Below are 14,928 nucleotides of genomic sequence, written 5' to 3'. Positions count from 1 at the left end.
CAAGAAAAATAAACAGTGCTAACCCCACCGACAGTCTTTACTATACGGTGAATGTTGTTGTTAGATTAGTTGATACCGTTATTAAATGTTACCTTTCATATCAATCCACTAAACTCTCCGTGGGCAAAAAAATTCTGCACGTCTGAGGATATTTCCACAGCAACGTGTCGTCAGGCGAGAATTAGTTCTAAACTACTCCGATGAGAACTGGCTTAAGATTTCTGAAGCACAAAAAGAAAGAGAGAAACTATGCATTCAGCCAAACAGATAAAGTAAGAGAAGATGAACTATACAGTGGAATTTGAAGGAGTTTTTGTTTTTTTTGTAATTATGTGACCTGGAAATAGAGGAGCCTCTCATATTGATCCACTCTCATAGCTCCATGCGTAAACTTTTAAATGTTTGTCCACGATGCGTGTATCTTTCATTGAATCTGCTAAAAAGGATGTAACATAAGGTTAAGTGTTTTGGATTCAGCAAACAGTTTTACTAGATTCTTCTTTTTAAACAAACAAACAGTATCAAGAGATTCTTTAGTATAAACAAACCGATCAAAGAATCCTAGTGGTCTCAGCATAAAAATGTAAGCGGCAATATACTGAAGGCAAAAAGCTGAGTATACATTATTGTACCTGTATAATCTTTTCAGGACTACTGCTCCTGAACTCTGAAGTGCTCGCTCTTATCAAGAATCTGTCAAACGGCTTTGATTCTGTGGCGGTCAATCATAAACCTGATGAGCACCAGTAATGTGGATTTGTAAATCATAAACCCATATAGCCTATGATGCTAAAAGAAACAACTTTTCTCCCTAAGATTGAAGCAAGCCAAAGCTGTTAAGTGACTGTGGTTGAAGAGCCAAGTAGAACACACTAACCTGCTTGTAAGATGCAATGGTCATATACATTTACCAAGTAACTCCATCCTAACGTGTTCCTCTAAGAAGAAGATGCAGAGCCCAGGCGTTAATAAGACCATCAAAACTGAGAACGCCACTAGATCGCAATTTTTCAACTGCAAGAACAGAATGCACAGCTATATAAATCAGAACAATTTACTTTAATAAACTGAAGCAACCAGAGCAACTAATATAGGAAAATTGAGGACCAGAATAGAAACCTTTTCTTCTACTAACTCATCAGCTACTGTATAAGTTTGTTCCATCCTTCAATGATTGCTGCATAATTTTCTTCATCTGAGCCTTTAAAAGCTTGCAATACACCTCCCTGCTTAAGATATCCATATATAAATTCTTTGTATGTGATACTATCTGGAACAATTCCTTTTTCCCTCATCTCATTTAGAAGCCTAGAAGCTTCTGTTACATTCCCATCTCTAGCATACCCACCAATCATCACAGTATAGGTAATCTTGTTTGGGTGTATGTTCTTCGAATGCATCTCACGCAAAAGACATTCAACTTTGACCATCTGACCCAATTTACCATATCCATCAATAAGTGCTGTATAATGAAAGACATTCGGTTCCAAACCCTCCACCCTCATCTCCTCGAGGAGGAGTTTTGCCTCCTCAACACGGCTAATGATCGACATCCCCTTTATTAGTGAAGTATATGTAGCAGAATTAGCGGAAATTCCTTTGTGTCTCATATCTTCACGGAGTTCCGATGCAATTGATAGCCTTCCGCTTCTACAGTATGCTCCGATTAGATGATTGTAAACAACAGTATTTGGCTGCACGTTATTGCTCATCATCTCATCAAACAGTTTCTGACCCTCTTCTGTTTTTTCAGCTTTACAACATCCATCTATGATCACTGAATATGTATAAACATCTGGAAGCATGCCATACCGTTTACAATCACCCCAAAACTGTATAGCCTCCTCAACTTTATTCATATTAAATAGCCCACGAATCAATATGCTATAAGTATAATTGTCAGGCGTAAGTCCTCTCTTAACCATTTCATCCATGAGCTTAAAAGCTTCCTCCAATTTACTCTTTCCGCAACATCCAGAAATCAAAGTGTTATAGGACACTCTATCCATAACAAATCCACGCCCTAATATCTCCTTTTGAATCCTAAAAGCTTCTTCCAGCTTCCCTGCTTCACAGAGGCCATGAAGCAAAGCATTTGAAGTCTTCGTGTCTACTACAAAGCCTTTATTTAAAAATTTAAACCAAAGTGCTACTGCCTCTAAGTGTTTTCCATGCTTACAGAGACCAGAAATCAATGTAGTAAGTAATCCACCACCAGGACACATGTTACGCAGTAGCATCTCTCCAACAAAACGAAGTGCTGAGTCATACATATGATGACTGCACAACAAGCAAATCACAGATGTAAAGGAGCCCTGATTTACATTTAAACCTATCGACAGCATTTCCTTCAAAAGACGCTCAGCAATATCTACTTGACCGCTCTTGCAGTATCCCTTTATGAGAGTATTATACGTCGACGATGTAAGAGACAACCCTTTTGAAACCATGAGATCCTTTATCTCAATAGCTTTGTTCAAACTTCCAGCCTCGATTAAACTATCAATCAAATTATTATATACAATAACATTAGGAGGAAACCCTTTCTCTGTCATTTCCTTCAAGACGCAATAAGCATCACCAATCCTCTTTGCCTTTGTCAAACCCTTGACAAGAATACTATAAGTGATAAGAGTTGGTTCCACACCTCTCTCTACCATCTTTTCTTTAAACATAAATGCCTCATCATACCTTCCGCTCATCCCCAACCCATCAATGACAGTATTGTAAGTAACAACGTTTGGAGCCACACCAGCTTCTTCCATCTTTGTAAACAACTCAATGGCCTTCTCCACTTTCCCTCCCTTGCAAAACGCATTAATCGCTGTAGTGAACAAGTAAACATCCGGGAAAACCCCTTTGCAAACAACTTCAAAAGCTTCACAACACTTCTGAAACTCATTAGCTCTCACTAGAGAAGTCAGCAAAACGTTGCAAGTCGTCTTAGATGGAAACATACCCTTGTTTGCTAGAAAAGGAAACACATCAAGAGCTAGATAACAACCATCACGCTTGAACTGAGTGCAATAAACTTCAATCAACAAATCTGACATCTTCCTTTTCGTTTCTTCATCAAAACACATACTCAAACTCGCCATCGCATCCGCAATCGCAACTCGACTATCTCTCAAACCACCGTTACCACAAGGCAAAATTCGTACATTCCCATTGATCAAACGAATCAAAGTTACCCTAGCAGGGGACAACAGACTCGAATCAAGCAATAAACCTATCAATAAACAATAAGAACGGAGACTGAAGGAGAAACTAAACGAATCAGAAGCTAATCGGAAAAAATCCAAAGCCGTCTTTGGATTAACTTTGGATCGGAACTCAGGAAACAACCTATCGAATTCGAGAGGCGATAGAACAGTTATGAGTTGTTTACACTGCTCGTAATCTAGAGATCTCTTAGACAAGACTGAAGACAACCGTTGGTGCAAATGCTGCCGATCAGAGGAAGGATCTTCCGATTTATCCGGCGGATGAACGTACTGTTGCAGGTATCGAGTTGTGTGGAAGCTTCTCTTGGGGGATTTAAGGCGGCGAGTGAAGAAGTAGGTAGCGCGAGAGAGTCTCCTCCTCAAATCCATGGGTGAGAGAGAGAGGAGACGTGAAGAAGTCATACGTGAAGAGATTTTAGGGAAATAGAGAAGAGCTGCCATTGATCAATGTCGAAGAAGAAGAATTGAAGATGGTGTTGAGCCACGCCATCGGAGAGAGAGAGAGAGACTTGTGAACAAGACGGAGAAATTTCTCGTGAGGAGGCGATTTGAGCAAAAACCCAGGGTTCAGTCTTGGGGGACACGAACGGGATCTACATTAATGGGCCTGTTATTGGCCCGTTAATTATATGACATGGGCTAACGGCTACGACATTTGAGCCCATTGTTAAACTTGAATGTTCGTTTTTTTATGAAAATTTTATTAGAAATGCCATTTTCAGAATTAAAGTTGTGAGAAATGCCACTTTCATTCTTTCCTTTTCAATTATGTCATTTGCTGTTTTTATGCCATAGGATCAAAATACTATAATACCCTTAAAAATAATGAAAGAAAGAAAATTAAAAAAAAAAAGTCATTAACTTTTGGACAAACATTTTAAGATTGACAAAAATAGTGATGATGTGACTGTTTCATTGTTTATACATATCTATTTATAAAAGAGATTGAAGTTGGTGGAGTTCTCCAGGTCAGTAATATGGTTGTCCTTGGAGAATTCATCAATTTCAAGTCTGCGGGATAGACAACAAACATGTTAGTTTGATGGACTTAATGTTTTTTTAAACAAATTGGTCCATCTAGAAGTTAATAGACAAGATGGGTTGGAAAGACAAAAAAAAAAGCCTATTGTGGTCCACCAACAGAGACATACCTTCTCTGTGTACCATTGTTGTCCTCCGAGAGTTCACTAATGTTAGGCTGAACGTCTTCGGACCTGTGCGATAGACAAAACACATGTGAGTTCGATGGACTTAAGATATTCAAATAAAAATTGGTCCATCAGAAACTTAATAGACAACATGGTTGGATAGACAAAAAAAGTAAGTGGTCCATAAATGAAAATCTAGTGGACAAGACAAAGATAAAACTAGTCTATAGAGGCATACCTTCAATGTGTAGTAACATTGTTGTCCTCCGGGAGTTTACCAATGTTAATATGAACGTCTTCAGACCTGTGAGATAGACAACATATATGTTAGTGTGATGGACTTAATGTTCTAAACTAAAAAGTGGTCCAGCAGGAACTTAATAGACAACATGGTTGGATAGACAAAAAGCAAGCGTATTATGGCCCAGAAATGAAAATGCAGTGGACTAAACCAATTATAAGACTTGTCTAAAGAGACGTACGATCTTTGTGTAGTAACATTGTTGTCCTTCAGGAGTTCACCAATGTCATCCTGAACGTTTTTAGACCTGTGTGATAGACAACAATCATGTCAGTGTGATGGACTTAATGTTATATATTAAAAAAAAATTGGTCTATCAGGAACTTAATAGACAACATCGTTGGATAGACAAAAGTAAACGTGGTCCACCAGGAACTTAATAGACAACATGGTTGGATAGACAAAAAGCAAGCGTATTATGGTCCATAAATGGAAATGCAGTGGACTAAACAAATATAAGACTTGTCCAAAGAGATGTACGATCTTTGTGTAGTAACATTGTTGTCCTTTAGGAGTTCACCAATGTCATCCTGAACGTTTTTAGACCTGTGTGATAGACAACAAACAAGTTAGTGTGATGGACTTAATGTTATATATTAAAAAAAATTGGTCTATCAGGAACTTAATAGACAACATCGTTGGATAGATAAAAGTAAGCATACTCTGAATCAAAAAGATAAAAATTAGTCCATAGAGATACCTTCTTTTGTCAATCATATTGTTATCCTCCATGAGATCTCCAATGTCAAACTGCCAATTGCAATAAATTACATACGTCAACAAAAGCGGATCTGGTCTAATATAAGGACAAGTTTTGTCCGTCAGAAAAACGGATATGGTCCACTAAATAGGTTGAAGGACAAGTTTGTGGTGGACAAACCTGGCTAGGCGTTGGATCTGGTCCTTCGAAGATCCAACCTAGCATCATGTGTTCAACGTTGCATCAGATCTCATGTGATCTCAATCTGAGTTATAGGAGTTTGTCAACATCTCCTTTGATGGCCTTTTCGCTGCAGAAACCAATCGTCGGAGGTTTTTCTTGATTTCTCTCGCGCTTCCGTCAAATCTTCAGCTCCTTCATTATAAGGTTACAGCTTTAGCAGTTCTTTTTGGTTTGTTCGATGAAATTTTATGGAAGAAAGAGAGGAGAGAGAGATGGGAGAGAAGAAATAACAAGATGAGAAGAAAAGTGAAAGGAATTAAAAAAAAAAAAAGTGGAATAAGATTATGTTTTTGCAATTGAGACGGTGGGAAAGAGAGGACAGTTTGGTAATTTTAAATTGAGGTTGTGGCAGCCAGGAAAAGAATTTTGCAACAATGGCATCTCTCATAAGTTTAGACACTGTTCATGGCACATCTACTAAATTTCTCTTTTTTATTCCATAATACACAACTTTTAATTATTGTGTTCTTTTCATTAAATATGCAATCACACTCATAAAAGTTAGTTGTATTAGTTTCACTGTAGAGATTAGTTGGTGCGTCATGATGTTTTAATCATGAGAATCTATACTCTATAGCATCATGTCATGTCATTACTGTCTGGAATAAACTTTTAGCTTACGATTCACGTGAAAACAGACTTAATCAGAGATTCCACCAATTATAGTAACACCGTAGTATATCATACGTATTTATGATTTATAGCTAGTAGACTNTTTTAAAAAAAAAAAAAAAAAAAAAAAAAGCTAGTAGACTAGTAATAGACATGTTAAATGGCAAAAATATCTCACAAAATTAAGCTGTAACCTCGCATGCTCCACAGCAGATAGCACCATGCAACATCATTTCATAAATGTATTTTTTTTCAACAGATACCGACACTTGTAGTAAACTATAAAAACTAAAAAACCCAGCTATATATATATATCTATATCTAGTGGTTGAATGAATCACTAATTAAACATAGTAGTACAAGACAAATAAAGAAGGAATACATGCTGCTTATAGACTTATAGTTTTATCTCTTGAGTACTTTGTTCGGATTTCAGTTCTCAATCCCTAAATAGAAACAGTTAAAGAAAGTAAGATACAATGAACTTTTAGTTTATTTCTAGTTGTTTAATTAATGCATCAAATGTATTAATACGTAATAACATATTTATGGAGTAATCAAAATGTTCACCAATTTGGTTGGAAAACAAAACATTTAAACTGAAGTACGTATATGCACTTTTTCCAAAAAAAAAAGAAAAGAAAAAAGTATGTATAGCTGCCAAAAACAAAAGAAAGTGTAGGTGTTAAGTATTGACTAATTATCATATTGTGTGATTAAATTAACTGTTACTAATTTATACTAGTAGCCATTCTTTAATCATCTTCAAAAGACAAATGGTGTCTTTTCAATTATTAAAAAGAAAACAAATCAAAACGTATTAAAACCAAACATATCTTATTCAAGAAAAAATACAAAAGAATCGCCACGTAAATAGAAGAATTGATTTATTTTTCTTTTTTCTTTTTATTTGAACAACAAAATCATTTGTTTTATATATCAAAATTGTAAACACACCAAAAGAGAAAAAAAGCTCAGTCACAAAAACTAGAAACTCGAAATTCTCTCCCTACCATACAAAACACACAAAATCTCTACGTTTCTCTCTTTTACCCCACCAGCCGGCGAAAAAAGTTAAAAGAGTATGGGAGGACAGTCACGGAAATGGATGATTCTGGTAGCGACGATATGGATTCAAGCTTTCACAGGGACGAACTTCGATTTCTCAGCTTACTCGTCAGATTTGAAATCGGTTCTTGGGATAACGCAGGTGCAGCTAAACTACTTAGCCGTAGCTTCGGATCTTGGAAAAGTATTCGGATGGTCATCGGGTCTTGCGCTTATGTATTTCCCGCTTTGGACGGTGCTTTTCGCGGCGGCTTTTATGGGTTTCGTCGGTTACGGAGTTCAGTGGCTCGTCATCACTCATTTCATCTCTTTACCTTATATTATGGTAACGTCACTCATCCACTACCACTACTATCTGATTTTATTATTTAATAGTATAAAAAGTTTGGAGAAAAACAATAAAATCCAGAGGTTGGAATAATAATCTACAAGTTATATCTTCATTGTTAAAAGAGTTTATTTTTGAGTTTAGTAACGTTTTAACTTTTTAAGGGTCGATATATATTTGTATTTTAACTTCAGAACTAGTTTTTAAGGGTTAATTAATAAAGAATTGATATATATATATATATATATATTTTTAACGGGGATGAGATGCAATTTTATTTCTGTTTGTTGATGAACAGGTTATATATATAGATATTGAAATTGTCACAAATGGGATTATGGGACGAAAATAAGATATTGAATCTCAGATTTGGTGATGTTTGATTGGTAGAGTAGAATGGTAGTTCAAACTTTTCTTTTCTTTGTTTTTGTCAATTTGTCTTATGCATTATTTTAGAACTTTAAATAAATTAGTTGGTTAGCAAGTAGCAATATTATTTTGGACTGTTTAGGGCTTGTTGGCTCGTGTTTGATGGTTGTTTAATTCATTTTATACATATATATTTAAATTATGACGTCAAAAACAGGAAATTTAAAAGTATTCAATTTTTAAAATTTTATGGACCCAGTTTCATTTATTTCTTCAAATCATATAATACCTAGTTAATATAAGTAATTGATAACCGGATCTTTTTTCCTTTTTCTTTTTTTCTGAAACGTCTTTTTCTGCTGAGCAAGGGAATTAGAGGATTTTTGTGACTGAAATAAAACAATGAAAACAAATATATAAATATATTCAATGTGAATTTTAATTTTCTTTGTTAAATCTTATTTTTTTTCAATACTATTTTCTTGGATGTTAAGATAAGCTTTTGGAGTGAAGATTATATATGCATCCTTTAATAATCTGCCGTTTCTGCAAGAATTTTAATTTAAGTTTATTGAAGTTTGGCTAGTGATCTGTGCAGGTGTTTCTCTGTTGCTTACTAGCTGGTTTAAGCATCTGTTGGTTCAACACAGTCTGCTTTGTGCTCTGCATTAGTAACTTCCCTGCAAACAGATCACTTGCTCTGTCTCTCACAGTGAGCTTCAATGGCGTAAGCGCGGCACTATATACTCTAGCGTATAACGCAATCAACCCGGCTTCTCCAGAGCTGTACCTTCTCTTAAACGCTCTTATACCTCTCATTGTATCTTTCGCTGCAATAATCCCGATCCTTCGCCAACCACCTTTTGAGCCACTTCCACCAGATGGAGTTCGCCGTGACTCTCTCATGTTTCTAGTGCTCAACATACTCGCTGCTTTGAACGGTGTTTATCTCCTTCTCTTTGGATCGAACTCATCTGATTTAACCTCTGCTCGTCTTCTCTTTGGTGGTGCAATCGTTCTTTTGATCTTCCCTTTATGTATTCCCGGTTTAGTCATCGCTCGGAATTGGTATCACCGCACAATCCACACTAGTTTCCGTCTTGAAGGTTCAGGTTTCATTCTTGTTCATCCTGATGAGCTTGAGTTGCATAAAGGGATGCTTGCACATGAAGCAAACCGCGAAAGCTACCAACTTCTGAATGAAGATGTGGTGCAAAACCCTGTTAAGACAGTAGCTGTAGAGGAATTAGGTGATGTTGATGAGTCTTGTTGCACGAAGCTTATTACAAGAGATCAGCTTGAAGGTTTGGGAATTGAACACTCTTTGTCCCTGCTCTTACGCAGATCAGATTTCTGGTTATACTATGTCACGTACTTCTGCGGTGGAACCATTGGACTTGTGTACAGCAACAACCTCGGACAGATTGCTCAGTCTTTAGGACAAAGCTCAAACACAACAACTCTTGTCACACTTTATTCCTCTTTCTCATTCTTTGGAAGATTGCTTTCTGCAACACCGGATTATATCCGAGCGTAAGTATTGATTGCATCTATCTTTTATTAGTCTTATATACTCTCTGGTTGATAGCAGAGTTGTGAATATGTATTTATTTGTGCAGGAAGGTTTATTTTGCGAGAACCGGATGGTTAGCAATCGCGTTACTACCAACACCAATTGCGCTCTTCTTGCTTGCATCATCAGGACACTCATCAGCATTACAAGCGGGAACAGCGCTGATGGGCTTAAGCTCAGGGTTTATATTCGCAGCAGCGGTTTCCATCACATCAGAGCTATTCGGACCAAACAGTGTTGGTGTTAACCACAATATCCTCATCACAAACATACCGATAGGATCATTGATCTATGGATTCTTGGCTGCACTGGTTTATGACTCGCATGGTTTCACCGGGATCAAATCAGTGACCTCGGAGTCGGTGGTGTGTATGGGACGAGACTGTTATTACTTGACCTTTGTGTGGTGGGGTTGCTTGTCTCTGCTTGGGCTAGGTTCGAGTCTTGTGTTGTTTATTAGAACTAGACGAGCTTATCAACGGTTTGAACAAGCTCGCATAAGTTCAAACATCGACTCTTAGCTATTTGCCTCAATTTCAACTGTTTGTGTTTGTAGGATTTATATTATAACAATTTTAGTAATTAGTTGAATTAAATCACTAGATTATGGCCTCTTAAACATATGAGTTGATGAAAAGGCAAAGATTACAATTTAATATTGACAATTATCAAATTTATGAAATAGAGATTAAACTCAGGAAAATATAAGACAGGATTTAGCAGAGAAAAGTAACATCATATGATTTTAGCAGAGACAAACGAGACCGTCACAACTACTATGTGAAACTAAGTACACTGTATTTCTCCTTATCCCAATGAGTAGGGATCTTGAGCGTTGATGCATGATGAACCCAACTCCAGTTGTTCTTAAAGATTATATTATTTTTCTTGAATTGGAAAATAAGATATACTATAGCTAGATAATTGTAAAATTTTCCATACGTAAGGGGCGGGGTCGCATATGTAACTGATTACTTTTCTTAGTTTGCTATGACTCACTTTTCCAATAATGGGGAAAAAATTTCAACTGATGGTAAAATAAAAGTACTTTGAGTAAATTACTAATTATGGGTAGATACAAAATTTCTGATCGTTAATACAAAGAAAAAGCCTCTCATAAGCCAAAGCCATCTTACTCGCCGTAAACATCTCCGCCGCATACTCTTTACACTTTCTCCCTCTCTCCGCCAATCTATCCGCTCCTTCCGCCACCGCAACCTCCATAACCGCCGTCAAAGCTTCCACATTCGGCGCAAACATAAACCCAAACTCATCATTCACCACTATACTCCTCTTTATGCTTGCGTACCTCGACGCCATCACTGGTTTACCACTCAACATCGCTTCCATTAACGTCAAATCGAGTCCTTGTGGTCTAAGCGTTGGATTCACGAACAAATCTATCCCGTTGTAGAAACCCTTGAGTTCGTTTGGGTTTAGAGATCCCAAAATGGAAACTTTATCTCCTAGTTCCTTGTAACGATTCTCCCATGGCCCTGATCCAGCTACTACGAGGTAAACATTAGAATGTGTTTCGATTAGTTTCGAGAAAGCTTCGAAGAGTAATGGATGTCCTTTGTCTTTAACTAATCTCCCTGCGGCTCCTAAAACGACCGCTGATGAGTTTTCTGGTAACCCTAATTTTGACCTAAACAGAGTACGTAGCTTCTTGTCTGATGTGAATCCGTGTTCATCAACTCCGTTGAGGATCACGTGAACCCTTTTCTCAGGGATTTGGTAAACGTCTCTTAGCATTTCTCCGCAGCTATCGCTGATAGCAATGTGGTGAGCGTAATTGTGAAAGAATCTGATTTCGTCGAGTATCTTGGGAAGCACGGCACCGTATAGGCTTGCATTGAAGCCTTGTGATCTTGGTTCGTCTGGTTTACGGATCAGGTCTTGGTAAATGCTTGATTGTAAGCTCTCTAGCGCAATGCCGTGCCACGAGACGGCTAGGTTTGGAACCTCCCGGGCGATCCAGTGAGGTAAAGCCACGCTTTCGGTGTGAACCGCATCGAAAGGTTCTTTCTTGTTCTCTTCTTGGTAAAGCTCCCATGCTTTGTTGTACCGCCATTTTCCAGGCTCCGCGTCGCCGTGAGAATGGATCATAGGGTATAAGATTTGGTCGGAAACCGGAGTGATTTTGTTGGTTTCAGGGGAATGGTCTAAGGGAGAGGTGAAAACGTGGACGCGGTGTCCACGGCGGGCTAAAGCAGTGTAGAGAGTTAAAGCATGACGTTCCATGCCGCCAGGATTGGGCCCAGTAGGCCATTTACGGGAGAAAACAGCGAGTTTTAGGGATTTGGGAGGGTTGGTTAAGGAGAAAGCAAGGCGGTTCCAGGCAAACTGGGCGGTTTGAAGGTCGCCAGACCATGGTGGCTGGTATGTGTCAGAGGAAGAGGAGACTGCGATTGTGGAGGAGGAGCAAGAGGAGCTGCGGAGGAGGAAGAGAGCCGGGATGGTAAAGAGGACGGTAAAGAAGAGGAAAGTACAAAGACTAAAATGAGAATTTGGTTTCTTAAGTTTGGTTTGTGAAGCCATTGCTTTTTGTTTCTTCTTCAAAATATGGTGCTGTGGTGGTTCTGTTTGTTCAATTAAAGGATACATAAAAAGCAAATCATCATTTTCCATCTTCGGGGATTTTAATTATAAGTAAAATGCATAATAAAGTCGAGACGATCCCATTAAAGTTGTTTATTCAGTGGGTTTGGTAACGTCTAAAAGTGACCAAGAAAGAAACGTGAGGCTTCAATTAATCTTGTGGGGTTACTTTGGTTTGTATGTATGGGAAAAATATTCATGTGACTTGTTGCGTGACTTTTCAACACATTATGTGAACACTCCTAATTCTCATGATATTTGTTTTATATTAGTATTTTTCGTCTTAGAAATTATGATTTTACAACTTAGGTCAACGGTCTGAAACATTGGTAAGGTTTGAAGCAAATAGTATTGTTTAGTGTGTTTGGCTTCCACTTTTGACTTTTGATTGTGTGATATTCATTCTTCTATTGCGGATTCTTTGGTATTTTACAACTCAAGCATTTGACTTTCTGAACTTTTTAGGCTATACTTATTCTTATTTCTTATTATTAGAAGACGTAAACCATATCACTCAAAGGCATGAACAAGATGATTTTGTTGTATAATATCAAAGTTTGTGGATAAAGTTAACATATGCGAGGTGGCAAATGAACTGGTAATGCATTTCTATTGGAACTTTACTTCAAGTCTCAAAGAATCTTATTAATGAGTATTGTGCAGAGATTAAATCGCAATAAGTTCGCATTGGAACTTTACTTCAAGTTTCAGTGAATCTTATTGCAAGTCAAATCTAAGCTGTTACATTTTTNNNAAAAAAAAAAAAAAAAAAAAACTAAAAACTAAAAAAGATCTGATTATGAGTTTGTGATACAGAGATTCAATTATCTCTCTTCTTGAAAATTGTTTAAGAGAGTAGCCAATTGACTTGAAACTTGAGCGTCTCTGTACATTACTGTTTCTACAATTCAAATTAAGAGATGAAGCCAAGAATAAGGTAGATTTAAAACAAGAATAAGCCAAGAATACGGTAGAAATCATCTTTCTGAAATAAGTTATGTCCAGTGATTAGGCTTTGCTGGCTTCGTGTAACTAAGAACGGAAGTTACAGTACACTCGTAATTAGAAAACGAGACTTCTTCCTTTATTTTTTTCCTGTTCAGTAGCTCTTCTTCTTGAAAACATAAACGGCCTCTCTTCGATACCACAACTTCATCCAAGGCAGTTTCGTTTAGATCTGTTTCTTTTCCAGCTTTCTCGAGATTATTCTCTTGTAACCCATGCAACCTATAATCATTCTCGTCCGGTGCATGTAACAAGCTCATTCCACATTTCACAACCTCACAGCAATCTAGTTTTCTTTTGGCTTTGCCATCAGTGAGAAAAAATTTGAATGAGGCAGTGGTGTTGCAACATCTATTGAGATCATCGATTTTCTTGGCATGGTAACAGTTGTTATAACTGATGAACACATGATCAGAGCTAAGTCTTCTTGATTTTTCGTGGCTAGATGATCCACACTGCTCTTTCCATCCTCCAAGATTACAAGTAAAACTGATGGAATCACCGTCTTCGTTTCTGAACTTGCATTTGCATATTACGGAGAACCGGCTGGTTCTATCTTCATAATCCTTGAAAGAGACAACAGTGCAGAGAGAAAGTCCAATAAATTTATCATCGCACCAGTGTGGAGGCAGGTTGATTTCCATTGAAGATCCCATTCTCTGATGGCGGAACCATAATGGCAAATCATTTCCTGGAAAACTTACAGCAGCTAAAGGTTCCAAAACTAGTTCCTGAAATGATAAAACCAAAAAAGCCATTTAAGAATGACACTGTAAATGTCAATGTCACTGGTATAATAACAGAGCAAACAGATATTGGACCTTATGATGATTACGTTGAAGAAATCCATTCACCAGTATTTGACTCTTGAGTTGAGTATGAGCCACAATATTTTCTTGTGCATCTCGGTTTAGCTTGAAGCAATCTGTGAATACAAAAGTAGAATGGGTCTTTTCAGCTATCACAAGAAGCGTCATAGGTTTTGCTATTGTTTCGAGTGAGATACAGCCATGAGCATCCAAGTACTGCAGATTTGATGGAAGCACTGGCAGTGAAATGAGCTTTTGACAATGCTTCAAGTAAAGAGACTTGAGATGATGAAGTTTCTTAATGCTTCCTGGTAGATTCTCGATATTGTTTTTGCTCAAGCATAGAGACTGCAGCGAGGATAAGCAGCTAAAGTTGTCCGGCAACTTGTACAGATTACAATCTGTGAGATACATGTCTGATAACTGAGAGCAGCCTGAGAAAGGCAGCAATTCCAAACCCCTGAAATCTTGGACTTTAGATCCACCAAACGAAAACAGCTTGAGATTACTCATACACATTTTTCTGGGAGTTTGTTTAATGGCTGTATCATCAATGAGCAGAATCTCTAAGCTTCCCATGTCTTCATGAATATCCGGAAAACTCTCTAGCTTTGAACAGCCAGAGAGAATCAGTTCTTTTAGAGACTTGAGTTTGCAAAGAGTGTCAGGAAGATGCATCAACCTGCAACATTTCTTTAGATTTAACACAGCAAGTTTCAGGAGACTCTCTATGGATTCAGGAACTCTTTTTACTGCTGTACCATCCAGATGTAAAGATTCTATGTTATCTGAAATAGTTGGGAATTTCTTGAGTTTTGAACAGCCACTAAGGACAAGAACCTTCAAAAATTTCAGATTTATACTCTTTGGAAGACGCTTGAGGTTTATGCAATCTCTGAGATTCAGTGAAACAAGACTGTCCATGTGCTGGATTGATGAACATTTGG

General features: G+C 37.5%; 4 protein-coding genes across 5 annotated transcripts; 1 reads left to right on the top strand and 3 right to left on the bottom strand.

Annotated features, from left to right (window-relative positions):
* Nucleotides 7-3,761, bottom strand: LOC104731624 (pentatricopeptide repeat-containing protein At4g19440, chloroplastic-like). 2 transcript variants are annotated; one of them, XM_010451053.2, is made up of 5 exons: nt 1,120-3,761; nt 878-1,014; nt 633-733; nt 338-436; nt 7-221 (listed from the first exon to the last, which is right to left on the bottom strand). In XM_010451053.2, the coding sequence occupies exon 1, from the start codon at nt 3,663-3,665 to the stop codon at nt 1,143-1,145; it is 2,523 nt and encodes an 840-aa protein (XP_010449355.1). In that variant the 5' UTR covers nt 3,666-3,761; the 3' UTR covers nt 7-221; nt 338-436; nt 633-733; nt 878-1,014; nt 1,120-1,142. The 2 variants fall into 2 exon arrangements, with proteins under 2 accessions (XP_010449355.1, XP_010449354.1); XM_010451052.2 differs by having other exon boundaries at nt 338-433.
* On the top strand, nt 7,172-10,168 carry LOC104731623 (protein NUCLEAR FUSION DEFECTIVE 4-like). Its single transcript, XM_010451051.2, has 3 exons — nt 7,172-7,621; nt 8,592-9,526; nt 9,613-10,168. Exons 1-3 carry the CDS (start codon nt 7,313-7,315, stop codon nt 10,085-10,087), a joined length of 1,719 nt encoding a protein of 572 aa, XP_010449353.1. The 5' UTR covers nt 7,172-7,312; the 3' UTR covers nt 10,088-10,168.
* LOC104731622 lies at nt 10,574-12,221 on the bottom strand. The gene has a single exon (XM_010451049.2). The coding sequence runs from the start codon at nt 12,195-12,197 to the stop codon at nt 10,632-10,634; it is 1,566 nt and encodes a 521-aa protein (XP_010449351.1). The 5' UTR covers nt 12,198-12,221; the 3' UTR covers nt 10,574-10,631.
* LOC104731617 (inactive disease resistance protein RPS4) lies at nt 13,011-14,920 on the bottom strand. The gene is made up of 2 exons (XM_010451040.2): nt 13,994-14,920; nt 13,011-13,903 (listed from the first exon to the last, which is right to left on the bottom strand). Exons 1-2 carry the CDS (start codon nt 14,903-14,905, stop codon nt 13,163-13,165), a joined length of 1,653 nt encoding a protein of 550 aa, XP_010449342.1. The 5' UTR covers nt 14,906-14,920; the 3' UTR covers nt 13,011-13,162.

Source organism: Camelina sativa, chromosome 12 (assembly GCF_000633955.1).
Source record: "Camelina sativa cultivar DH55 chromosome 12, Cs, whole genome shotgun sequence".
Taxonomy (NCBI): domain Eukaryota; kingdom Viridiplantae; phylum Streptophyta; class Magnoliopsida; order Brassicales; family Brassicaceae; genus Camelina; species Camelina sativa.
Note: the sequence above shows the minus strand (reverse complement) of the source record. Positions and strands in the feature narration are given on the sequence as shown.